Source organism: Chaetura pelagica, unplaced genomic scaffold (assembly GCF_000747805.2).
Source record: "Chaetura pelagica isolate M959 unplaced genomic scaffold, ChaPel_1.0 scaffold275, whole genome shotgun sequence".
Taxonomy (NCBI): Eukaryota; Metazoa; Chordata; class Aves; order Apodiformes; family Apodidae; genus Chaetura; species Chaetura pelagica.
Window position 1 is genome coordinate 1224602 of NW_009953486.1, and position 25654 is coordinate 1250255.

At 47.4% G+C, this 25654-nt stretch overlaps 2 protein-coding genes across 3 annotated transcripts in view; both read right to left on the reverse strand.

Moving 5' to 3' along the window:
- The window catches only part of LOC104389687 (DEP domain-containing mTOR-interacting protein-like), a 17157-nt gene extending 4943 nt beyond the window's left edge, over positions 1-12214 (reverse strand). Inside the window, exons 1-4 of the mRNA XM_009998723.1 lie at positions 12117-12214; positions 4823-5001; positions 1743-1866; positions 357-535 (exon numbers count right to left, since the gene is read on the reverse strand). Of these exons, the coding sequence (XP_009997025.1) occupies positions 357-535; positions 1743-1866; positions 4823-5001; positions 12117-12214 (580 nt within the window). The remainder of the gene's footprint in view (positions 1-356; positions 536-1742; positions 1867-4822; positions 5002-12116) is intronic.
- Positions 12215-23497: 11283 nt separating this feature from the next.
- Positions 23498-25654, reverse strand: part of ARFGAP1 (ADP-ribosylation factor GTPase activating protein 1) — a 14937-nt gene continuing 12780 nt past the window's right edge. The window contains exons 11-12 of one of the 2 annotated variants that reach the window (XM_009998607.1): positions 24501-24577; positions 23498-24031 (exon numbers count right to left, since the gene is read on the reverse strand). In XM_009998607.1, the coding sequence (XP_009996909.1) occupies positions 23677-24031; positions 24501-24577 (432 nt within the window). In that variant the 3' untranslated portion in view covers positions 23498-23676. The remainder of the gene's footprint in view (positions 24032-24500; positions 24578-25654) is intronic. The other variant, XM_009998606.1, reaches the window with a different exon arrangement.

Genomic DNA, 25654 nt, shown 5'->3' on the forward strand with positions numbered 1-25654 from the left:
CTGCTGAACGGAAAGTTTCATTCCTGCAGATGGTTCTGATCTGCCACCAAGCAGAGCTGAGGATCACATCCTCACAAGCCAGCCCTTCAAACAGCCAGGGGCAGATCCCAGCCCTGCAGCCGGAGGCTTTGAAGAACTGAAAAGCAATAGCTCAGATTGCAGCCCAAAGCCTTTGTGGGTGGTGGAAGAAGACTGCTCTGATTTCAAAGGTCACCAGCTCCAAACATAGAACTAAAAGGCCCCATTACCATCTCCAAGTGGGCACTTGACCAACAGTTGTTGCATAACATGAATGGAGGTTTGTTCTTAGCACAGCCTTGACAGCTCTGCTCCTCTGCAGCCAGGCCCTGGCTCACCATGCTGGATGATCCCGTGCTCCAGCAGCGCCCGGCCCAGCTCCACTGCTTCCTTTCTGTTCTCTGCTTCTCCCTCCTGAACCAGCCAGTCAATCATCTCGCAGCCCAGGAAAGTCCTCTGGTACTTCACCGAGTTCTCCTCTCTCACCTTCAGAATTGACCCTTCCACGCTCACCAGCCTGGCACAGAGGTGGGACAAGGCTCCTGTGATGCTGCTGGTCCAGCCTGGAGCTGCAGCCAAGAGAAGCAGGGCCAAGAGAAGCAGGCAAAGCGTTACAGCCAAACCCTTGCTGCCTGGAGCAGGGGGAGGGAAGGGGCAGTGCAGAGCAGCTTGGTAAAACTTCAGCCCAGCCGAGGAAGCAGCTTCAGCAAAGCCAGTTCATCTTCAGCTCAATATGCCAGGGGAAAGCCAAGCAAGCAACCCAAGGCGTGCAACAAACGGCAGGGTCCGAACTGCTGGGGAAGGTGCGTTTCAGCAAACACATCCTCAGGCTGCAGCTCGAGTGCTCAATGCAGCGTCTCCACGAGGGGGTGCAGCCCGATCCTCGGTCCCACTGCTAGCAAGAGCAAAGGAGAAGCGATGCGGCTCTGCCGGAGGGGACACCAGCAATCCCTGCCTGCCTGCCTGGGGCAGCTCTCCCTGAGAGCCGGTCTGTGGGTCGGGCTGCCAGGGGTGGGCAATGGGGAAGAGGTGAAGAGGCTGCTAAAGGGTCCAGAGGGAGGGGTGTTGTGGTGGAACCCAGCCTAAGAAATTAACTTGTGAGCTCCCTGAGAAGAGAGCTTGGACTTAAACCTGAAACAACCAACACGAATAAAAGTGAATAATTGGAGGTGGGAGGAGTTCTCTTTCCTGCCTGAGAAGCAGGCTTCCTGCTACAGGTTCTGCAGGTAGGCAAAGTGAGGTGCAAGGATCCAGGCCCAGGATAGCCCTGAAGGTCCTGTATCCTGCTGGTTGGTGGGACATAAATCCTGACCATGCTGGTGGAGGCAGCTCGTCCAGGGAGGCTGTAGGAAGGCTGGGAATTCCCGCTGGACACACCCATCCCAGGAACACTCCAACTGCAAACTGGACCCTAGTGCCTCCCTGCACCAGATGACAGAACCTGCATGTGGTTTGGAGCCCTGAAAAACGTCCATGAGCTCAGAGTGCAGCTCCTGTCCCAGCCCCAAAGGCGTTGGTTGTCCTGTGGCCTTGACAGGGCTCAGGAAGCAGCAGCTCCCAGAATGACAGGGTGGGTTTGGTTGGACAGGGGGTGCAGAGAAGAAAGAGAAAAGCCACCTGCAGCCGTGGCTCCCAGCAGCAGAGCACCAGCAGCAAGCACAGGCAGCAGCCCAGATCCAACCACCCCTTGCTGAGAGCTGCTCTGTGGGGAAGGACTCACATACTTCTCATAAAGGCTCTGTCCTCTCACGAAGACCTTCACGTCCTTGCTGAGCGGGAAGGTCCCGTCGTCCTTGCGGAAGCGGTACAGCAGCTTGGCGTCCTTGTAGTCCAAGTGCTCATCACAGACTGAAAGGAGGAGTTCAGAGCAGGCACATCAGTGCTGCAGGTGGCCCTGAGGGAGAGGCAGAGCTCCACAGGCTTGGCAGAGCATTAGCTGCAGGTTCAAAGCCCTGGGAGCTGCCTGTGATGTCCTTCTCCATGCCCCTCACAGCACGGAGCAGCCAGCATCCCAGCTTTCCATCCCCAAATCAGGCTCTTATGAATGCTTGCAGCCCCTGATGGCCAGTCCCACTGAGCAAACCTTGGGAAAGCTCAAGTTTGCTTCTACATTTTGATTCAGACACTAAAGCATTAATTAACATAAGCTAGTTTTTTTAAGAAAAATAAGTAACAATTTAAATGTTGATGTTTTGGTTTAAACTGAAAGAGAACAAACAGAATCATCTCAGCTTTTTTAGAAAGCTACTGCCACATGTAAGTAGACTTGAAGGACCAGAGTAAAAAACCCTGCACTGCTTCCAAAAGCCCATTAAATCACCTCTGTCCCTATCAAAAATACTTGTAAGCTAAAAGGTATAATGACATCAGCTTTTTCACACTGCTTTGTGCCAACCCTGCCCTGTCACTTGCATGACAAACTGACCTCAGGAGAGGGTTTTCTTGAAAGCCAGAAGCATGCAACTAGAATAGTCAAATTGATATGAAAAGCCTCAATTTCATATTTATCTTGGTAGTGAGCACACAGCCTGTAAGCACATGGTTGCTCAGTGCACGCAGCATTTAGCAGGTAAATGTTTGGGATACAGCTTTGAGAGAAACTTGACTGCAACAGATTCCTAGACTACAAGTGAAAAAAACCACACCCCAAAAATCACACAGCAGTTCTCAGCTCAGTCAGCCTGCCTTGCTTCAGGTCCACTAGTCTGAAGCAAGAGGGAGAAACTTTAACAGTAAAAAACCAAACCAAACAAAAACAAACCAAAGCAACACGATAGAGTAAAGAATATGCCCAGAAAACAAAGAAAATCAGTCCAGAGGGGGAGGGGTAATAACAAATATTTCCTTGTTAAAGTAACATAACCCACTATAAAAACACAAGATACTTATTTTGACACTTGTTCATTCTCCTGAGCAGACTGGCAAAGCTTCACCCTTTTGGTGAGCAGCAAAAAGCTACAAACTGTCAGATTCTCTGGAGCTCAGTGTTGCTCCTCAGCATCTGTCTGGGTGTGAAATCAGGACACTACAGCCCCTGACTCATCAAGCAAGAAGGCAGGTCAAGAAGGCTGTTTTAAAAGGGGAAAGTTTGGATCTCAACAGCTTCAAGGAGCAATGATTCAGATGTCCTCGTGTGGAATTGAGCATAAAACCTTCCAGGATTGCACCCACATAAAAAACAAAGCATTTTTGCTGTTTGAATACCAATTTCAACGTGTTTCCAGCATGTAAGAGAATAACAACTCAAACCACAACAGACCATTAAGAGACAGAGCAGACAATGATCTTCATGAGATAATTATTGTCTTCTGGATCCCAGCAGAGAAGAGGGCAAACAGTTTAGACAGCCAATTGCAGAGCATGTAGCATGGTGCTGTGGTTAAGAGGCAGCCCCGTTTCCAAGGGACTAATGAAAATTAATGGTCATAAGACAAGCTGGAAAGTCAACTTCTGTGTCCAGGCAGGAATTATCACAGAAGCAGGAGGGACGTGTCCACAATAAGCAATCAAAACAGCACTGGCACCAAGTGCTGCCCAGGTTTAATTAACTAATGGGTTGATTTGAAGCTGTAGGCTGGAGAGATGGAAAAATAATCAGGTTTAAATGTTAATGGTTAACAGAGAACTCACTGCTGCAGCTTCATGCTTTGGTGATAAAGCACAGCAGCAGAGTTTATTTTTGTTCAAGGCAGCTTAACATAAAGGGCATTAACCTCAGGAAACAGCAGCAGTGTTTGCAGCACTGTGGTCAAAGGCAGCTATCTCTGAATCCTAGGGAAGAGGGGGGAAGAGAGAGCTGGATTTGGTAGGGTTGTCAGCTGCATCCTCTCATGACCAATCGCCACCCAGCTCCAAGTAACCACAGCTCCTGTCCCAGAGACTTGGAAGCAAGAGAGCTCAGGCAAGAGCCAGCAGCTCAGCCACAACCCTTCCCAACAAGGGCAATGGGGTCCCAGGCCTGTTTGATGATCCAGGTCTTTAGTTCCTGCTTGGGCATGAAAAACCCAGGGAGAGAAACAGCTCTTTGCCAATCTGAAGCACTTGCTTCAGACCACAGTACATCCCTGAGTTACTCCAAAGCAACTGAAAGTTCCAAATAATTTTTAAAAAGAACAAAGCCTGAGCACTAAGAGCTGGGATTGAGCACGAAGCTGCTATTTTCCCCCTCTTCCCTTTTCTTTTTCATTTTTGTCTTTTAACAGGTTCCCCCAACAAGCCTTTGACATGGAGGGATGCCCAAGGAAGACATTCCTCCAGGACTGGTTCAGCCCAAGGTTGACAGGTACCCGATGACTTTTAGCTTTGAGTGATGCAGAACCCACACCCCTACTTGTCCCACTCACCATGGATAAGGAAACTGAGGAACCCTGAGTTTCTATAGTAAAAAAACCTGGCTTTTCCTGCAGATGTGAAGTATGTTCAGCCTCAATTGTGTGTGACACAAACATGACCCAGACCAACTTCTCTAAAAACATTCACCACCAGCTGCCAGTGCAATTGCTGCAGGGCAACATAGATCAGGTGTTACTGAACTTGCTTCCAAACAAGAGCCCCTCCAGGTGCTGTTTTTCCAGTGCACATCCAGGTCCCCTTTCTGTAGGACAGGGAACTGGCACATCACCCTAAAGTGCTGCAGCTCCACCACCATCCAACCCATCATCTCCCAGTCCTCACCCAGAGGTCGGTGATGAACAGGGACCTGACCTTGCTTCCATATCCTGGGTTAATGGTGACAAGTGGTGACCAGACACAGAGCTCAACACCCCCCGGGGAGACTCACCAGGCAGAAGAGAGACCCACGCACCGTGATGGATGATGTAGTGGTCCATGAGCTTCTGCATGAGGCGGATCCCTGTCTCCCTGTCCGGCGCCTCCTTGTGGTCGATCAGCCAGTCCGTGAGCTCCTTGGCCACGAAGCAGTTGGGGTAGGTCCGGAGGTGGTAACGTCTGTCCTTAATGAGCTTCCCATCGTGGAGGCGAAGCCTGGAGGGACAGACAGCCCTTGAGAGCAGCTGGTGTCACTGGGGAGTTTGGGTCCAGTAACCCTGTGTTTGCCCAGCCTGGAGAAACCACTCATGTTCTGGGACCTCTGGCAAACACACAGCAATTCAGGAACCCAACCAAGGCTCTTGGCTTTCCATGGCTGCATCAGTCAACCCTAAGGAGCCTCCCTCCATCATCTTCTTCTCTCCTACCACTCCACAGGGTATATAATTGGCTGCACTGGATTGAGTTTCAACCTTATGTTTCTTTTTGTTCTAATTAAGCCTGTAAAAATACAGAGCAGCCAACTGAAACTTGGGAAGAAAGGCCAACACATAGGGAAAAAAAAAGTTAATAGTAGATATATTTGTCATCTTGGTACCATTCTGTGCCTAATTCTCCTTCCCCATCACCATGAAAGCAGTAATGTAGCTGCCCCAGGACAGAGTCTCAGCCACAGCTCAGGGGGCAGCAGCAGCACTTGTTTATCTGCAGGTGCCTGAGAGGACTGCCAGGTGGGTCCTGTGCATCACCTGCTAATCCACCTACCCACTCGTCCACAGACACTGGACAACAGTCCTGACATTTTCTGGCTCAAACTGGGATAGACTGGGACAGAGTTTACCAGAACAACAAGCCTCCTATCCAGAGAACCCTGACGTTATGGCTAGTCTGGGACTCTGATGGAAAGATATATATGGGTGACAGTTACCCAGGCAAGTATGGCTTTGACTTTTAAAAGGACCTTAACAACTGAGCAAGCCACTAGGCACAGAGATCTTCTGTGTTCAAGCCAAAGCCAACCCAGCTTGGCAGGAGATCTGTCCAGAAGCCAAACTTTTGCCCTGTAGTCATGGCTGTTCCCAAAATACTAAGCCTGGAAAATGCCCAGTGGATGCAGCAGATTCAGAGGGGAGATGTTTAATTAATATCTCCTCAGTTACTCCAGGATGTTGCTGGTTTCAAATTATTAATTTCAATTTACAGTTTTGCCCTGGGCCATTTTATTTTACAGAGACATTAATCACTGCAGCCTTTCTTTACTTAATGCCTCACCTTCTTTTGTTCTCCTTGAAGAAGTTGTGTGCACCCCACATCATGTTGGACAGCAGTTTCAGGCACTGCATCAGAAGCTTTAAGCATCCTAACAGTCTATCAGATAATAATGTATTATCCTATGTTGTAGGATTTACAAATATTCGGGTCTCAAAAGTCTGAAGAGAATAACTTGTGTTGAATGAAGATTCAGTAATTGATTGACATAATTAATGCTCAGGCTACTATGAGTCAAAACAACTCATATTTTCAGACCTTGCAGGTAACTAAAAAACTAAAGCAAAGACTCATGCAGAAGCAGCTCCTGGTCTTGCCTGTGATGCCCTCCCTCAAATACTGACGCCTGTAGCCAGTATTTTGCTCTCTCTACCTGGAAGATTCATTCCCACAAGTGACCAGCAGTCATTCTGCACGTTGATTTTACCTGAAGAGAACAGCCCACAGTGCAGCAGAGAGCTGCCTGCTATTTTTAGAGTTTTTAGCTTTTTCCTTTATTTCCTGGTCTGCTGTCAAAGTGCAATCAGAGCCAGGCAGCAGCAACAGCAAACAGAGAGGCTCCCTGTCCCACCAGCCCTCTGCTATGGGAGAAGACAAACAGCCACTTCTTATACACTTCCTTTCCTTACTAATCAACAAGTAGGATGTCACTTTAGAGGCATGTTTGGCAGAGATAAGAGGTGTTGAACCAAGAATACTCTATTGCTATCAAGAGTCTGCAGGAGTCCATAAAGACTATATGTGCATTTGACACACACACGGATCTTTACCCACAATAATGCACAGCCCATCAGCACCTGGACAGACACTGGCTGGGAAAACACATGTCCCTGCCCATGCAGGGGGGTTGGATCTAGAGGAGCTTTAAGGTCCCTTCCAACCCCAACCATTCTGTGACTCTCTGATGAACACTGCTTCCCCTCTAGCTCTTTTTAAAATAATCCTATTTCAAAATTCTGCAGCAAATACACAGCTCTTGTGGAGGGAAAAGAAAGAGAAGAGAGATTTTCAGCCAACAATTCTACTAAGAACTAGGATTTGAAATAAAAAAATACAATTATTCTGGAACTATTCTATTGGGAACTATAGCCAGGATAGGAATGATACGGCAGTCAAGCATCTCTGGAGCAGCAGTGTCTTGGACCTTCTTTCTATTTTAAGTTTGTGACAAGTTTTCCCTCCTTCCCACAGACCCAAGGCAGCAGAAGATGCACAGCTCCAGTGTCCTTGTGGCCTTTTCACTTTCCTCTTGTTTACTGTTTCCCATCAACTACAAGGAGACAAATTCTGCCCTTCAAACACAGGAGGACAAAACACCAACTGCATTGTCCAGCAGCTCAGCTGACAAACTCTGTAAACCTGCCCATGGACCACGTTGCAAACACAAAGGCAGGGAAACCACCAGTGGTTTATAATTGTGCTTGCAGATTAACCAAAAAAAAACAATGAAGGAAGGATGTGCAGTGCAGCATTATGAGTTTTCTAGATGCCAAGACCTACCCTATTGTACATATCTTCTTCAGAAAGAAGAAGAAAATTAAAAATAAAAGGCTAGCACAAGGACAAAATACTTGCTGGAACTTGAGAGTCGACTCTTACGAAACACTCCTGGCTTGGCAGTCGCTGCCTTCACAGGCCTTTGCTCTGGGCAGGCTGTGTTGGGTAACCACATTGTTTCTTTGTCAAGGTCATTACAAAGGCATCATTATTCAACCTGGGTAACCTTGTTGAAAGGCAGATCCACAGCAGTGTAAATAGGAAAAAAAGAGGGGAAAAAAAAAAACCCACAGCAAACCAAAACACAACACAAACCTTGAGGGTATCAAGAGTTTAAGTCACTTCAGCTGTTCCAGACACAATGTCCCTGCTCCTCTGGCAGGGCAGCACTTTTCCAGCAGTGTTAGGGATGCTGGAGAGGAACTCAAGGAGCTCTTCTCTCCATTGCTTCTGTGTATTCACTGTGATCTCAGAACCAAAGGGCTGAATCAAGGCTTATGCCCTGAAGCAAAGGGCTTTCTTGTATTGGAAAACGTGCTACTTCTACTGCCTTGTAGCTGCACAGCCAGAGCAATCCCTGAAGTTCTGCACCAAGAGCTCACATGTGACTGCACAGAGTGAGAATGCTTCCCTGGGGCACTGTCCATCATCTCCTACTCGTGGAAAGAGACCTTGAGCATCTCAAAAGCTCAGGGAGCATTTCAAGGATGTTAACTCCAGTTTACATTCCCACAGAAACTGAACAAAATGAACAGCCCTGGAAAGATGCGTCATCCAAATGACCTTTCCTGTTCCTGTCTTTACAGAAAAAAAACACCACAAAAACCAAAACAAAACCCCCAAACAGGCTCAGCAAAACCTAGTTTGCTGCAGTCCTCCCAGTCTGCAAAAGCACCAGTACATGCTGGGGGGGAGAGGAGAGCTTTGCACACCTGTGGCAGCCCAAAGTGGAGGAGAGATGTTCTCTTTACCCACTTGTATTTAAATGTATGTATAGAAAAATGAGGTGTAAAAAGAAATCCTGCCAAGCACAAGCCTGCTTCCCAGTCCTCACCATCACCAGTGCTGAAAAATTAATACTAGGCTTTTCAAGGTCATTCTGATCATGTAGTTCTCATCTCATTTTCTGAATAATAGTCACCTGGTGGCTGCCACACTGAGCAGTGTCCCCTGTCTCCTTCAGGAAGACATCCCTACTTCAAGAGATCCAAGTTCAACAGAGAACCACAAAACCTGTGGACCCAAGGGTTTTGGCCAGAAAAACAAATGTTGGCATGTTCAGCTACATAGCTTGAAATGAGCCCAAGTTCCAGAGCATCCAAGTATGAGCAGTTTAATTAACAGTGTCTCAGTTTGAGTATCCAAATAAAACTCTCAGCACCTTTGCAAATTTTGGACAGTGGCTGAAATCACCATTTTTTTCATCAGAGGAGAAAACCTTCCACCTCCTCTCACTTTTTCTGCCCAAGATATAAAACTACTGAGTACATTTCATGTTTAAGAGTGATTAATGCAGCTTAACGGAGTAATTAGAGAATGGTTTGCTCACTTGACCATGAGGAGAGAGCACAAGGACTTGTCTGTACTTGAGAAATTCAGATTACAGCAGGGTGTGTGAATGCAAAGCACTGTTCCACAATATCTCAATGCAGATAAGCCATTTGTTGCAATTAGAAATGACTAATTAGTCCTCTCTTACAGAGCACCACCCAGGAACACACGACACCCAGGAAAACCAGTGTGAGGTTTTCATGCAGGTTCGTGTGCCTGAAACAAAGGAGTTGACAGGAGACTGAGGAGCAGGGCTGAGACAGCAACTCAGGACTAAAATACTAAGGGAAATGATCTTAATCTTTCTGATAGGGAGAAACTCAGGACTTAAAACTCCTCTTCACCCTCCATGGGCTAGAAATCCAAATCCTCCCAGAAGCCAAGGACCCTGGCAGGCAGGCAGCCCAAAGCCCAGTGGCCATTCTTGGTCTCCCCTTGATTCCTTCAGGATCAGTTTTGCTCCCGGCCATCCCCACAAACCATTCCCTCACCCCTGGCTTGTGCAGCTATTTCTGGCTGGGAAACCCATCCTGACACTGAACAGACTCATCCCTCCAGCCAAACCAAACTCAGAGGGATTTGCAAATTTGCTGGGAAGCCAAAGAGCTGTGAAGATGAAGCAAAGGTTTGTTTGATTAAATGCAACAGCGGGGAGGCAGAGCAGGAAGTGGGGAACAGGGAGAACAAATGTTTGAGATTTCATGTAGATACAACAGCATTATTTGTTGATTGAGGCTTCCAGAGTCAGGGCAGGACTGGAGGCTCCTTTCTGCACTTCTTTATTCCTTACCTGGGGGAAAGCAGGGAAGGACAATGTGGACATTTAACCCCACCCCATCTGCTGTTGCCTGAGGCATCATCCAGCCTCTCTGCCTCAGTTTCCCCGTTGCCACACCAGCCTGGCACCCAGTCCTTGGGAAGACTGATACCATAACTCCTTACCTGCCAGGTTGTACCACCCCCAAAGCACAAGACAGCCCTGAGCACCACAGCTCTGCACCACTCAATTCTCTTTTCAGCCTGATGAGCTGGGCAGCAGGTTGGTCTTCATCTCTTCACCCTCCTTCTCAGGTTTTACACCCCACACTGGCCAGCAGCTCCTTCTGCACTGGGAACAGGCTCCTGCCCAGACCAAAGCAGAAGGACATGCCTGCTCCCTGCCAAGCCACCAGCAAAAGGGTCCATATCCCTGGGCACTCCAGTAGAAAAAGATGGGTGTCCCAAAACATACACCTACTTTGGGTTTTATACTTGACTTTCTCCTGGTTGAACTAACAGAAAGTTATCCCCTCCCTGCACACACCTTGCCTCCCTTCAGGCTTTTAGCATCCTTTTTAAAGGCTCAGGGCACACTCACACTGACAATGAGGAGTGACACTGGCAGACAAATGCTGGGAGGAAAAAAACAGTTGGTATTACCAGTTTTCAGAAGAGTTTGACATTTGTACTATGCTTTTATCTTGTTTATAAGAACTACTGTAGTGTGCAATAAACTACACAGGCAGATTTATTGTATCTCCTTCTTACAGTCACAATCACCAAGTGTTCCAGGATCTCATGTGCTTCTGTCCCCCAAAAGGCTTGAGGAGGCCACATCATTCCCTCTGCACAAGCACTGATCAGTTTTAACTCATCTTGCTTATTTTATTTTCTCTCCAAATACCTAGTCCCCTCCTTTGGCCCAGGCTCTAGGACCCATTTTAAACCTCAGGCAGTTCAGGGGAGTAAAATACTGGAAATATAAATACAAACAAGACTGACCTGCCCTTGAGATGGAAAAAAAAAAAATCATAACTTTGTCTCTTGCACTGAGTTATTGAAATGAGGCACTTTGCTCTTGGATCAGCTGCTGCTTTCCCCTGTAACAAAGTTAAGCTCCTTTTCCAAGTCTTGCTTACAACATGGACTTGCAGAGACTGCAAAAGCAGGAAGTTTGATGCAACCTCCAGCAGCAGCAGCTCTCCCAGTCACTACCTAAAGGAAAGATTTCATTCCTGGGGTCAGGACAGCAATATTTTTGAAAGACAACAGACTGGAAGCGTGGTTATCCATCCCTATAGATTTTCCATCCAGCCACTCTAGACACTGCCTGTATTTTCAAGATAGAGCCCTAATCCTTAGGTGAAAGTTATTGATTCTTGATACAGGACAAATAATCAAGCTGTCATGACTCACTGAGAGTGGACAACACAGCACCACAGAGCTAATTTTAGGAATCTGATGGTAGCAAACTTGGGCTCTGGGTTTTCTGTGTTATTCAAGGATATCTTTCCTACTTTCCACCCACATTTCAAAACAAAACAGAATGGCTCCAGATACAAACAAGCAAACTGTGCTCAAGAGCTAGACAAGCCCACAGTTGCAGGCTTTCAAGCAAGGAGGGCTCTGACCCCACATACACAAGAAACACGTTTTCTCAGCTACGTGGGTGTTTCTTGCAGAGAAGATTTTTCTGTCTTCATAAGAAAAATAGAAAAATAAAAAATAAAAACCAGAAGTTGCTCAAGAACTGGGACTACAAACCAACAGAAGTTCCCAAAAGTGACTTTCAAGAGAGGGAAGACCCTACACGTTGCTGTGCAAAACAGCTCAGGTGGGTGGCACCTGTGTCACCACCTCCCAAATCAGCCCCAAAGTGCAACCAGCCCCACAGACGGTGCTGCCCCCAGGCAGGGACCTCGGGGAGCCTGCTCAGTGTCACCGCGTCAGGCTCTGAGCTTAGGGGAGGACGCAAAGGGGCTGAGAAAACCTGTTGCCATGTAAAACTACCTGCCAGTCCCCTGGCACCGGGAGGAGCAAGGCAGGAGATGCGCAGGGAGCAGCAGCAGGAGGTAACGCAGGAGGGGACCTGGTTCACTGCTGGGTCGGTGGGTGCAGGGAGGCTCAGCAGGTACCGGGGAGGGGGAGACCCTGGCACCTGGGGGAAGGGCTTCCTCAAGGATAAAGCTTTGAGCTTCCTGCTAACGGGACGGGGTGCGGGGCACAGCCTGGAGAAGGGTCTTATCACCTCCTACCTGAGCTGCTCTCCAGCAATCATCACCTCCGCCCTGTAGTGCTGCTCGGTGGCTTTCTTCTTCAGGCTGGGGCTCAGGCTGGGGCTCAGGCTGTCCATGCCGGGCGGGAGCAGCTCCCGGGGCCGCGCACACCCCATGGGATGCGGGGCAGGTAACGCAGCCCGGAGCTGCGGGCTCCCTTTGCCCGCCCCTCCTTCCCTCCGGGGAGGCTGGAGGAGGAGCCTCCTGCAACCTGAGCTCGGCTCGGCTGGTTTCTCAGCCTCTCCTCTCGGTAGCAAAGGAAGGTGCCAGCTCTGCTCCCCAGCAGGACGGTGACACCGGCCTTTCTGGTGTCCAGGCGGCTCCAGCAGCCTCCGGGCGCACACGGGTTGTAGGGCGAGAGGTTTGATCAGCAGCGAGATGGACAAAGCACCGGCTTCCTCGTGATGGAAAGGGTCCCAGACGCACCGTTCCCCCAGGCAAACCGCTTGGCTTGTTCTCCCCCTCTCGCCCCAGGGCTTCCCACCCCTCCCCAGGGGGGGCTGCATCCAACACCACGGCCAACACGTGCTGAGAAGCTGCTGAAAAGGGCCCAGAGCAGCTTGAACCCTCCCTCATTACAGCAGCCAGTTCGGATGGAGAAGCCCAGGCTGCAATTAGCCAGAGATGGCACTGATGAGCCTGGGACCCTGCTGGTGCTGAGCTGTTTGCCCCTGTAAAGGCTACAGCCTTTACCATCTACCTGCAGGCACTGGTACCTGCCTCAGGTACCCCCAGTCACTTCTGTTCTTTGAGATACTTTCTGCAGGCCAGAGCTGACCTGAAAGTGAGAGTGTTCAGCAAAGGCAGAGGAGCTGGGCTGTGGAGATGGTTAATGACATCCATCATTACAGGATGCACGTGCAATTGTATTTCCACCAGTTAAAGCAGGAGTGGAAAACATTGGCTGGCTCAGGAGATCAAACCTCAGAAACAAAAGAGGGGAGAAATCTACCCAAAGAGAATGTGGAGAAGGTGGGAGTGAGGGGAGGAAACTGCACCAGCTGAGGAGATTCTGCTTCAACATGAAACCTAATAAAGCAGCAATAACTAAATGTCCTCTTTAATTAGATGGTCTTTAGCAGCAGCTCAGCAGCCAGTTGTAGCCAGTCACCCCACCAGCACAAGCAGACCCTGCCAGGCTCACATTCCCCCTGCACTATAATATCACTAAATCAGCCAAGCTCAGGTTAGGATTTCAAGAAGCCAGGATGCAGTGTTTGGGTCCAAGGCCTGAAGTCAAGGAGCCCTGTGTGCCTCCTGCCTGGAGCTGGCACGTGGGACTGCACGGTCTGGGCACTCCTGAAGGAGCTCAGTGTCCTCACCCAGTGCTGGCTGCCTGTGGCTGGAGGGTGGCAGGTGGGCAGAGGAGGACCAGCTCTCACAGGCTGCCTGGCTAAACCAGCCCCAGGCTCTCTGTGCCTCCAGTGTCTTCCTCACCTTCTGTGACCTCATTCCCAAAAGCAAATCATTGAAACGCTTTTGCCACCAAGTCCTAAGAAATGAGATTTTTAGATGGTGACAGCTGAGCTCCTGGATTCCTAAGAGGTGGATGCTGAAACATTTCAGATGGGAAAACAGATGCCTCGCAAGCTCCCTGGGGTCCAGGCTGCAGTGCAGAGCCCAGTAACAACCAAATACTGCTAATTCCTGCCAAGTCAGGAGAGAATTCTCATGCTATCCCAGGAGAGATGCAGAGAAGACATTTCTGCCCAGGCAGAGATGGGGCAGAGCAAGGAGGAACAGACAAGAGCAGGTTAAAGGCACCTCTGTAGCCTCTGTACCTGGAGATGGACTGGTGGTCTTCTGGCCAGCATCCCTGCTGGCTCTGCTGAGAAGGGAGCAGCAGAGGTGCAGGCAGTGGGCCTGGACAAACCTTAGCCTTATGCTCCCATCCAAGTCAAACAGCTGCTGCAGCCCTGGCTGTGGGGGAGCAGCATCCATGGGCTGCCCCAACAAGGCTCCTTCTATCCAGGCTCTCCTGGAGGATACTCTCTCCTGTGTCTTGCTGATCACACCATAAACTCAGGAAAAAGGCTCTTGTGTGCCCAGGCGGGCTCAGTGGCAGCTCTCAGAGTCTCCTGGAGTCCTCTCCAATGTCTGCTGCTGGTGTGTCTGTTCCAGTCACAGCAAAAGGGCCTTTAAGGTGCTCCTGGGGCAGGAATAGCTTGTCCCTGCCCAGTGCTGCAGCATCCTCCACTCACAACAGAGCAAAGGACTTCAGCTCGACAGCTTCTTTCATGAAACACACAGGAGAAAAACAAAACAAAAACATCATTGCTTCCATAAAAAACCTTATAAAATGAACCCTTTAAATTAGACAGTGATATTTCTACTTAAGCCACAAAAACAAGGAAGAGAAGCTACTAAAAATGTATTCTCTTCCCTTCTCAAGCCCTGGGAGTGCTCAGCCAGGAGCAGAGGGAGGCCATCAGCTGAGGGTGGTGGAGCCACGCTAAGGAAGCTGCCTGTGGGGATGGAGGGCAGGGACATGGACTGAAACTTCTCCTGAGACAGGAGAGAATTCTCATGCTATCCCAGGAGAGATGCAGAGAAGACATTTCTGCCCAGGCAGAGATGGGGCAGAGCAAGGAGGAACAGACAAGAGCAGGTTAAAGGCACCCCTGTAGCCTCTGTACCTGGAGATGGACTGGTGGTCTTCTGGCCAGCATCCCTGCTGGCTCTGCTGAGAAGGGAGCAGCAGAGGTGCAGGCAGTGGGCCTGGACAAACCTTAGCCTTATGCTCCCATCCAAGTCAAACAGCTGCTGCAGCCCTGGCTGTGGGGGAGCAGCATCCATGGGCTGCCCCAACAAGGCTCCTTCTATCCAGGCTCTCCTGGAGGATACTCTCTCCTGTGTCTTGCTGATCACACCACACCATAAACTCAGGAAAAAGGCTCCTCTTGTGTGCCCAGGCGGGCTCAGTGGCAGCGCTCAGAGTCTCCTGGAGTCCTCTCCAATGTCTGCTGCTGGTGTGTCTGTTCCAGTCACAGCAAAAGGGCCTTTAAGGTGCTCCTGGGGCAGGAATAGCTTGTCCCTGCCCAGTGCTGCAGCATCCTCCACTCACAACAGAGCAAAGGACTTCAGCTCGACAGCTTCTTTCATGAAACACACAGGAGAAAAACAAAACAAAAACATCATTGCTTCCATAAAAAACCTTATAAAATGAACCCTTTAAATTAGACAGTGATATTTCTACTTAAGCCACAAAAACAAGGAAGAGAAGCTACTAAAAATGTATTCTCTTCCCTTCTCAAGCCCTGGGAGTGCTCAGCCAGGAGCAGAGGGAGGCCATCAGCTGAGGGTGGTGGAGCCACGCTAAGGAAGCTGCCTGTGGGGATGGAGGGCAGGGACATGGACTGAAACTTCTCCTGAGAGGTACTGTAATACTACAGCTCCTGCAAACCACTGTGAATTTACAGTTGGTATTGAGATGACAGTTATTGAGTAGTTGTTCTCCCAGCAAGGGCCAGGAGAGTTAGTTCATTTAAGTTCATTAAATAAGTCCACAGGCTTGAGACAATTCAGAAGAAAAGGAATGAACCAAAGCCAGCCTGAGTTCTTATATAACCTCATGAGTCTCCTTGGCAGATTTGACACCTTTCCCCCAAAGCCTTGTGTGCCACTGAAGGGAATACACACCAAGATGGTAACTTCAGCCTGGAGCTGACAGCATTTCAGGGCTGGGAAAAGCAACTCCTAAACATGTCTCCCCCCTTCCCCATACATGCAGAGATTAATTAGATATTTAGTTATCAGCTAGATCTACAGATGAAAAATGCCATTCATAGTACAGCTTTGGAGCCCAAGACCACAAGGAATAAGCACCCAGCTCTGCAGTGTCACCCCAGCTAGGCTTCCTCTGCAGAGGAACTTAATTTTTCTGTTTCAACAAAGTGTGTTGTTTGGCTTGATAAGTGTTCAGGAAAGATAAAGGCACTGCTGGGTACAGCCAGGTACCTTGGTTTCCAGTTCCCAACATTGTTACTGCACCAAGGAGAAGGTTTAGCAACCAACATTGTTGTTGTTGTTATTATTATCCTTCTTTTTCCCAAGCAGGGATGAGGAAAAGACACAAGGGAATTTAGTGAGTTTGCCTTTAAATTCTAAACACACAAGTTGTCGGAAGATTAATAAATATTTGTAAAGCACCCCTTTGCTGCAGCAGCAAGTCAGCAGTGAGCACAGAGGACAGCAGGAGCTGTCACAGTCATCCTTGCCATTAGTCCTTTGCCTACACTTTGTCCTCCCCCTGGCAGCCCAGGCTCTGCACTTGAAGCAGAGCTACAGAAACCTCCCGTGCAGGGCAGGGAGCCTGGCAGCAGGCTGAGATGCAGAATTTTCCTGCTCTGAGCTGGTACCTCCCCTGCCAGCTGCCTGCAGCTGGCCAGCAGCCATCCCTTCTCACCCCACACACTGGGTTTGATTCAGCTTTGCAGAGGAAAAAAAAAAAAAAAAAAGACTTCACAGCCAATAGCAACACAATAAACCCCCTGATTTTGGAAGGGCTCTGAGGGAGAAAGACCCCCCCCAGACCAGCTGACAGCAAGCTGGTCTTGCCAGAGCCCGTTCTCTCCAGGGGTGACTCCTTGTCCCCAGCCAGGTGTGTTCACCTGAGTTGGAGCCCGGCCAGCTGGGCTGGGCAGCAGGCAGCACAGCATTGCTTGGGAGCCAAGCTCTCCCTGCTGCTTTCAAAAAATAGGTTTAGATTTGGCTGTGAAGCTCACAAGGCACCCCTGGGGCTATTTGCTGCTTAACTCCTTGATGTCAGTGCCACAACCAGTTCTGAAGGCCACCTCACAGCACACACCTCAGGATAAGAGCAGTCAAAACAGCAGGTCAGCAATGCTGGGGCATCCTGTATGGAGATCCCTCGTCCAGCTGCACTCAGGGGAGTTGTTTCATAGCCACTAAAGCCAGCCTAGGGACTGCTGTGCTCTGGGGAAGTGTGGAGCTCCATGGAGACTCCTTCATCTCTGTGTTGGAAGCAGATAAAGAGACTGGACAGCAGTGTCCTTAGAGCCAGAGAAGTCTGGAAAGATTTATTACCTTCTACTGGCAGAAAATGAGCACATTATTCAGCAATTTCTCATTAGCCAGTTATATATCTAATCTGGAGCTCTCATGTAATTGAGTGACCTTTGTTTTGCTCCAGAAAATAAATCTGGATGCCAGAGCAATCTACGCTGCTTCTTCCCACTGAGAGGGACTGCTAACCCCAAGCAGTCAAATGCAGATATGGGGATCTTGGTTTCCCTTAAAATTTCAAACCATTACAGCTCACTCATGGTTCTCCAAAGGCACAAGGGATAGAACTTTCTCTTGCAACAAACATGACCAAAGAACAAAATAGGAAAAAAAAGAAGAAACCTCTACTCTGAAAATACCTCCCTCAAATGCATGCCTGCAGGGCCTGTAGCTCTAGTGAAAACACCACCAAATATTTACCTTCATAATGAACTAGTAAGTTTTCATTGGAAAGAAAAAAAAAAGAAGATCAGCAAAACAACACAAAACAAACCACTTATGCAACAAGACAGAGAACCTGCATCATCTTCACTTCCCCATTCCTCAGCAACTGCTGGAAGGAACAAAAATCTTTCACTAGTCCTTAACTTTCAGCCTTCTGTGCCAGGGCTTGGGTGTGAGACTTCAGGGCAGGCCAGGTGAGTCTGATTCCCTCCATCCACCCAAGGGGTGAGGCTCTTCAACCTGGTTGTGAAGATCGACACCAGGAGCTGCAGCCCACTCTGGCAGGGACACGGAGACAGGGTCTGCAAGGTGCTGCTCCCCAGCAGCCTTCCAGGGAGGAGCAGCCTGCAGAGCTGCTCTCAGGGCTCTCCATGGTCTGGAAACCCCAGCCTGGGTCAGGGCCACAGCAGGTGCTGCACAGCAGGTGCAGTAGCCAGTTCTAGATCCGTTTTTCTCCCAAAGAAACCCTCCAGCTTCAGAGGGGGGGAAGTCTCCATTCTCGTGCTGTAATGGGAACGTGCCAAGGATGTTCCAATTAGCCCTCATTGATCAGAGCCCAAGGAGGGGCACCTGGGGGGGCAAGTGCAATCCTCCCAGCACCCCCTGAAGAGAAGTGCTGGCTATTGCTGTGCCAGCAGCGAGGGAGAGGACAGCCCTGAACTGGCTTGTCCCACGAGTCTGCTGCTTCCTTCGGGTAAAGAAAGGGCCCTGACACTGGTGGAAAAGCAAAGGGCCGGGATAGCAGGGGTTAATGTACCAGCCTGGGACCCGGTAGCTGCTACAGCCTCAGTCCAGCCCGAAGGGATCAGGCCGGAGGAGGGAACGCTAAGTCTAAGGTAGCAAGAACCATCCAAGGAGGACGCGTGTGTGTGTGGTTGGGAAGAGGAACTCGCTTCGTGTAGCTTTAATGTAGCATGAAAGTCAAAGGCAGAGGGCAGGATGGGGAAGCAGACGAGCAGATACACGAGCAGGAACGCATTTCTAACCCCGCATCCAGCTGGTCAAACCTCACTCAAGCTCAGGTTCTCCCACGGCCGTGCACAGGAACACAATCCCCTCTAGAGGAAGGCAGGAGAAGTGAGGGGTTTCACCAGCAGCGTCCCACAGAACGCAAGCTCGGGAAGAAGCATCTTCCATGTGAGCTGGTACATTGAGCCAGTCCTTCACCACAACCAGTGCAAGAGCAGGTTTCTACTGGGACTGGCCCCAAGGAGCTGCAGCCTCTTCACTTTGACAGTGGTCTGCAGGACATGGCCACTGGCTGAAAAAGTGCTGTGAGGAAAGTGAAGCAGAGCTTTTCTTCCACAAGGCAAGCAAGGTTTGGTCCTGCTGCCCAAGAGCATAACAAAAGGTATTTTAGATTTACACCAAGCTCAGAGCAGTCGTGAATCACCTGCAACGCTCCCATGGCTGGTTGGCTAGTGAAGGGAACTAGCATCTGAATGGGAAGCATCAGCACCAGCTGAAGGATTCATCAGAGGAATCTCCCTTCTTGGAAGGATAAACTGCTTTGAAAGTTACTTTTTCTCCTGTGGTAAGTGCCTTTGTGGACAAGCTAATAAAAATCAGCTTTATTACATAAATCTATTTGCAACCGCTGTAATTTCTATTTTATAGTTCTCCTTAAACTGGAGGTAACCAGTGTTGTCTTAAAACTCTTCCTAATTCAAATAGCACTTCAAGTTGGACATGAAACTCCGAGGAAATCTAAAGCACCAGGTTTTGGTTCTGTTAGCACCTTCCTGTCTCCCTCATTACTGGCAGTGAAGAACACACAGGATCCCAGCACATCAGGACATACATCCATGCTCTTAATGTCAGTTACTCTTCCAACAAGACCATTTCATCCTCAGACTGTAACAACACCTTCCTGCTTTCTTAATTATGAAGCACCTTGAGTTCACTTTGTGATGCCAGTCCTAGCAAGAACAAATCAACTCTGCTCAGGATGCCACAGGAGCTGTACCAGTGCACATGGCTTTACACTTCATTGAGGTCTCCTGAAAAAAAGGCTGAACACCATCCTGCTCTGCATCTCTTTGCTTTATTGTAATGCTCTTGAGAAGATGACACTGCAGTTCAAGTCTGGTACCACTCCACAGAACAATGAATAGTGTTCACTGAAACTGTCATTCCCGTGAACTTCACAAAAAACACATCAGGAGAATTAAAGATACAGTACTGCAGCCTGACCAAGATTCTGCTGGCATGGAAATGGAAGATGGCTCTACAAGTAGAGGGCACTAAGCCATTACACTCCAACTCCAATAATGGACATCAAATTGTTTCTTGACTTCTGTTTCAACCACTGATTGCTCAAGCCCTTCTAACAGGGTTACCAAAATTCAGTATTACCAAAGTTGAGAACGGAAATACCTTGGCAGACTGCTGCTCTCTAAGAGGACCACTGTATCTTTAAATGTATCCTGGATTAAACAGCAAGGTTTTACCTACACTTGTTAAATTATTGCACAGATAATTACACTGATAAATACATTATGAACTCATGGAATGTTGCACAGTCTGGTCTGGAAAATAAAAGCAGCAGCATTTTCCTTGAGGTCTCAACTACAATGGAGAGCTGAGCGAGCACGTCTTGAAATGTTTTCATTGTTAACAGGTTTCATGACACAAATCAAACATTTTAAAGTAATCCCTAACTGACAGAATCAGGTTCCTGGTTCAGGAATATCCTCCAAGACTTTCATTCCTTTGCAAGTGGCACTTAGTTTGGATGTCTTGAAGTTTTTCTTATTTCAGACTACCTGCAGGAATCCAGCTGCTCTCTATTTTCCAAAGTTGAAGCCATACAAAGGAACAAACCAGTCTGAAACATCAGGAAATTTAAGCCACACGTTCCAGTGTCCAGCAGTCACTTCACCTTCTGTGCTCTGTCCTGGCAATTCATACAACTTAAAATTCATAATACATGGTGTGGGATTGACAGGAAACTCCCTCCTCATCCACCAAACACGTGGAGCACACAGGGACACTAAAGCCTTGCCATTCCACATGCTCACTCAGGTGCCCAGCCATCCCTTCATTTACACAGGAGGTCTCAGCTCCAGCAGGCTGCACTTCAAGCCTCTGCTCACTGTGCTCACATCAGACTAAAAAAGGAGGATTTGGGGAGAGAAGGGAGAATAAAAAACAATTTTTAAGAAGTCTAGGTCAAAAGCACTCACTCCACACATGCACCTTGACTGCATGCATCCCACCAAACTGCACAGACTTCCCAGCCATCTACCCTAAAAAGAGTAAAATCCAATAAAATGGGGGCTTTGCTAAGGAAAATGCCCTCACTTCATCCTCTCCTCTGGAAGATGTGGTAAAATGTTCAGATTCAGACAAGTCATTAAAATATACCAATTTGCCTGGCACGTCAAGACCAGCTGGTACACTAGTTTTGTGGCTGCAGTTACACTTTCTGCCATTCTATTGGTGTTAGTATCTCCCAGTACCCCCCTTCTGGGAGCTGTAGCATTTTGCTGCCTCTCTCCAGCACTGCAAAAAGGGACAGCAACTGTTCTGTCCCTGTCTCCTCACCTAGAATAAAAAACATTACCCAAAGCTTCTGCCCAAGCAGGGCTCTGGCTGTTTAATTTAGAACATAAAGGTTCAAGAGATACAAAAACAAAAGCAGAAGAAAATGGCTCATGACAATTGTAGCTGCAAGTGCTATATAAGTAAACCAGTTTTCTCCTGGGCAAACCAGAGAGCTGAAGAGAACGTGCACACACACATCACAGTCCTGCTGACTGAATGGACTGAGGTAAAGTTCATCTTGCTACGAGCAATTACAGGAGGATTATAAAAGAGAAACTCATACATTTGTACACAGGAAGCTGAATCAGCCTCACATCACTCCAGACAGACACCAGCAGGCAGTGCAACCCATGGGATGCACTTTGCCACCCCTGCTCCTGCAGCCTCCACAGGGGAGTAACCGCGAGCCCAGGGCTGGGCAGAGCCTGCCCAGCAGAAAACTCCCCATGGGCAGCAGAGGCCAAGGAGGCAGCAGAGGTGGATGCAGGAAAATACAAGGTTAGGTTTGACATGCAATTCAGCTATGACAAAGGTCTAGTTGGAACTGGAGAAAAACCAGAACAAAAATCCTTGATTTACAGCCAGGCTGCAAATACCTGCCCAGGAGGCACAAGAAGGTTGTAAACAGAGACCTCTTGTGCCTTCAGGGTGCCAGCAGGAACACCACAGGCACCTCCAGTAGTGCTGGGTCCTGCTGCAGGAACTTCAGAGACCTGCTGCCAGGAGAAGCAAGAGGAAAAAAAGAAATCCCAACTCTCTCAGGACAGGGCTAGAGTAGATTAGAAAAATATTTTGTTCACCCTCCAAAAGATCCTACTAATAGAAATAGAGCATCAAGCTATAGATTTACTTCTACTTAGACTTAAAGTCTACTACTTTGGAGTTGATTCATAATTTTCCTTCCTTTTTAACCTCTCAATATTACTATAAGCTCAAAAACCTCTGTGAAGACAGAAAGAAATTAAACTATTTAAGGCTAACTTCAACAACTCAGGCTAGCTGTTTGCTTGAACAAAACAACTAGTTTTAAAAATAAAAGGCTTTTTAGGTATGTATGAACTTTTACAGGATCTGCACTAAAGATGTCCATGCTGGTAGTAAAGCAGACTAGGGGGTGACAGCATGATCTGAAGTTTTCCAGTTGAGCTGATTGGTTTTGGGCTGAGTTTTTACAAAACACCCCCCAAATTAAAATGCAATACATAGGACACCTTTGTCCTCAGAGTCACAGTCCTTCTGTAGAAGTTATGGTTTGTGTCATGCAAAGCAATTTGCTGGATCAAAATTGAGACATAACTGAATCTGCTATTCCATTCCATAATGCTGACATGGAGTATCTAAAGTTTCCAAAATAATGTTTCTTTAAAAAGATCCAGGAAGAAAACATAGAGAAATACATGACAGAAAGAGAGATACAGTTTGACATCTTAAAGATTACTTTGGAAAACATCTGCTTAATTTAAATTCTACTATTAAATCCAGACATCTATTCATCTTGAAAAAGGCTTGCTGCCAGCCTCTTTCCTCAATATTCTCAGATTTTCCACCCATTTTTTCATACTGGAATCTTTTTTATAAGTTTGTTTCACTGTCAAGTTGCCAAACAGATGCCCAAAAGTCCATAAGCAGGAGAAAGATTCCATTTTTATCAGAATGGATAAAATAGAAGGGTAGCAGGAAGACAGAGGAAAACCAGACCACATAAAATACTCAAGCTGGATGAAGAGCACAGGGAAGGAAGGAGAACAGCACAGCTTTGCATTTTGTCTGTGTAGGAGCTCTGCACTGTGCAAACTCTGAACCCCTTCAGCAAGAAGGGCATAGCAGAGCTATCCTGGATATCCCTGGATAGCTCAGGTCAAACCCAGGAGTTCACACAGATAAATTTTATAGCTCTAGATCCCTTACTAATTCTAAGGGGAGAAAATTAGTTTTAAAAGACTAAAAAAAAAAACCAAACAGAATAATAATCTCATAGATTAAAAACAAAGTTCCAATAAAAAGTATCTTAAAGACCATCTTGAATTGCCAGACTACATATGGTCAGAGCAACCCATAAGGCATTTGAACTATTCAGCTGCAGTTTGCTCATTTAATGGCTAGCTTTTCCAGACACACCCTGTCCTGTGCTTGCACTTAACCCCTCAGGTCATCCCAAATGATATGGGGGCTGGATGAATACCTATGAACCTACACATGCAAGGCTGTGCCACAGAAGTGTGCTTGCACTGACTTGTTTTCTTTTCAACATTCATATTAAGAAAGTCACTGTATCCAGCTTCAATAGTGCAAGGAGAAAATAGTCATCACTATCCTTAAAAAAGGGAGAGCCACCTTAAGTAATAAAAGATTCAGATGCTACTTTTTTTTTTTCCTACACTGGGATAGAAGGAGAATGAATGGGAAACTAAAATAACAGATCAGCAAAGTCAAGAAACATACTCCAGTTTCGTGTAAAACTTCCTCCCCCCAGTCAGCCAGCATAGCCTCCCTTTCCTAGCTGTGCAAAACAGGGTTAACAGTTCTACCAGTTCTGGTTATCCCACCCATCATCAGCTGAAGATGCCTTTTTTGGTGGCTTAGGAGGTTTTTTGGTCTTGCTCTCCCCTCCTGTGTTTTCCCAGTTGGTCTCCCAGTTTTCCCAACTGTCGCTGTTACTGTTCTTGTTGTTGGAGACTGTTCCTGAGCCCCACACGTCCCAGCTATCGGAGCTCTTCTTCTCTGTGGAATTGTCCACATAGGTCCAGCTCTCACTGCTTGGAGATTTATGAGCTTTTGGTGGATCTGAGTTGCCAAAGGTCTCCCAGAAGCTTTGATCTACAGCAGTGTTCTGGTAGCCTTCCCCTCCACTGTTCTGGTAGCTCTCTCCCTCAGCTGGCCTTTTATGGGGAGTAAAAAAGAGAAGAAGGTGGAAATAAATTAGTTATGACAAACACAACAAAAATAAATGACCACAAACAAGGGGAACTGTAACAGTCTTGCCCTTTGCTTAAACAAAACCCAAGAATGAAGGCAGAAGAACTAAATATATTGCTCTGAATGGCATAAACTGATATTCTAATTCACAGATTTTTGTTAAGAGCCCAAAGTACCAACAGGCCTGGGGTTTGGAGTAGATTACGCATCTGGAAAAAATGGAAAACCCAAGTGCTATGCACTATCTTGTTCTGTTTAACAACTGCCAAACAAACAGATTGAATTCCTCTCACTTTACATACAGGAGGGCTACTAGCAAAGACACAGTTTCTTCATATTTAAAAATCACCTGCTACTACTGTGATGCAGAAGACATCCAGGAGATAAAATTAGGTGTTTAGAGAGACATAGAAAACATTAACCAAAAAATACCTTTCATGATTATCATCTGGTTTGCCAGAAAAAAAAGTGGTGACATCTCTCCATCCCTTACTTCCAACGCCCTGAACCTAGAGGAAAAAAAGACACTTCATTCATCTGGACTGATCCAACATCTCTTCCAAGCCCAACAGCAAAAGCCACAACACATTCCTCCACTTGCTCAGATAAAGAGACACATTTCATCAGAAAATTTCACTCACTGTTGATTTGTATTTTTGATGGGCAATTGTGTGCTTGATGTGAAGAACATAAACTTGACAGCATCATGCTGCTGGAAGGTGTGAGAAGTAGGACGAGTTCAGCTTTTTCACCCATCATTGTCTGTAACAGCTTCTGAATTCTCTCCTAGATTTCCTTGACAAAAATGCTGGAATTGCTCCTTACATAAATTCAAACTCAATGACATCACTGGTGCTTTGTTGTCACAATTAACGGAACTAGTATTTATCTTTCCACTGTCCTACAAAACTACTTTCACCCTGTTCCAGTATTATTACTTCACTGCCCAGGTAAAACAGGCCAAAAATTGAGCTCTAGAATAAACATGACTACTAGGAGAATCCTTTGGGTTATGGACTGGTGTTGGATTAGGAAAACAAATCCTGAAGTGACACTCATGTAGGCAACTATTCTAAGTCACAGATAAGGAAGATGAATCCCAGAATTCAAACTTGAAGTTGCCAGGGTCTAAAAAGAGCAGGTAACATCACTTATTTTATTCAAATATACCCAACACCCAAGGCACTAAGCTGCTGCATGATAGAGCTTCCAGGGCTGACCTTCACAGTGCCAGACAGCCCCTCCTAGGGAACACCACACAAGTTACCAGAACAGGCACTAGATTGTGCAGGACTTGTGTACTCAGCACTTACCACATCACCAAGCAATGACAGCAGAACAAGACAAATAAAAAAAAAGGTACAGACCATTAGTAAGTGTAACCATACACACGTAATGCAAGCTGTCTCCATATTCTCTCCATTTGCTTTTTGTGTTTGGAACACTGGCTGTCTTACAACTCTGCAACACACCCTCAGTGAAGCCATTGTGAGGACTACATGGTACTCAACAGCTTTTGAACACCCCAACAGAAGTACTGCACACTAGCAAGTACAGTTCAACATGTCTGTATTCAGCTGAGACAA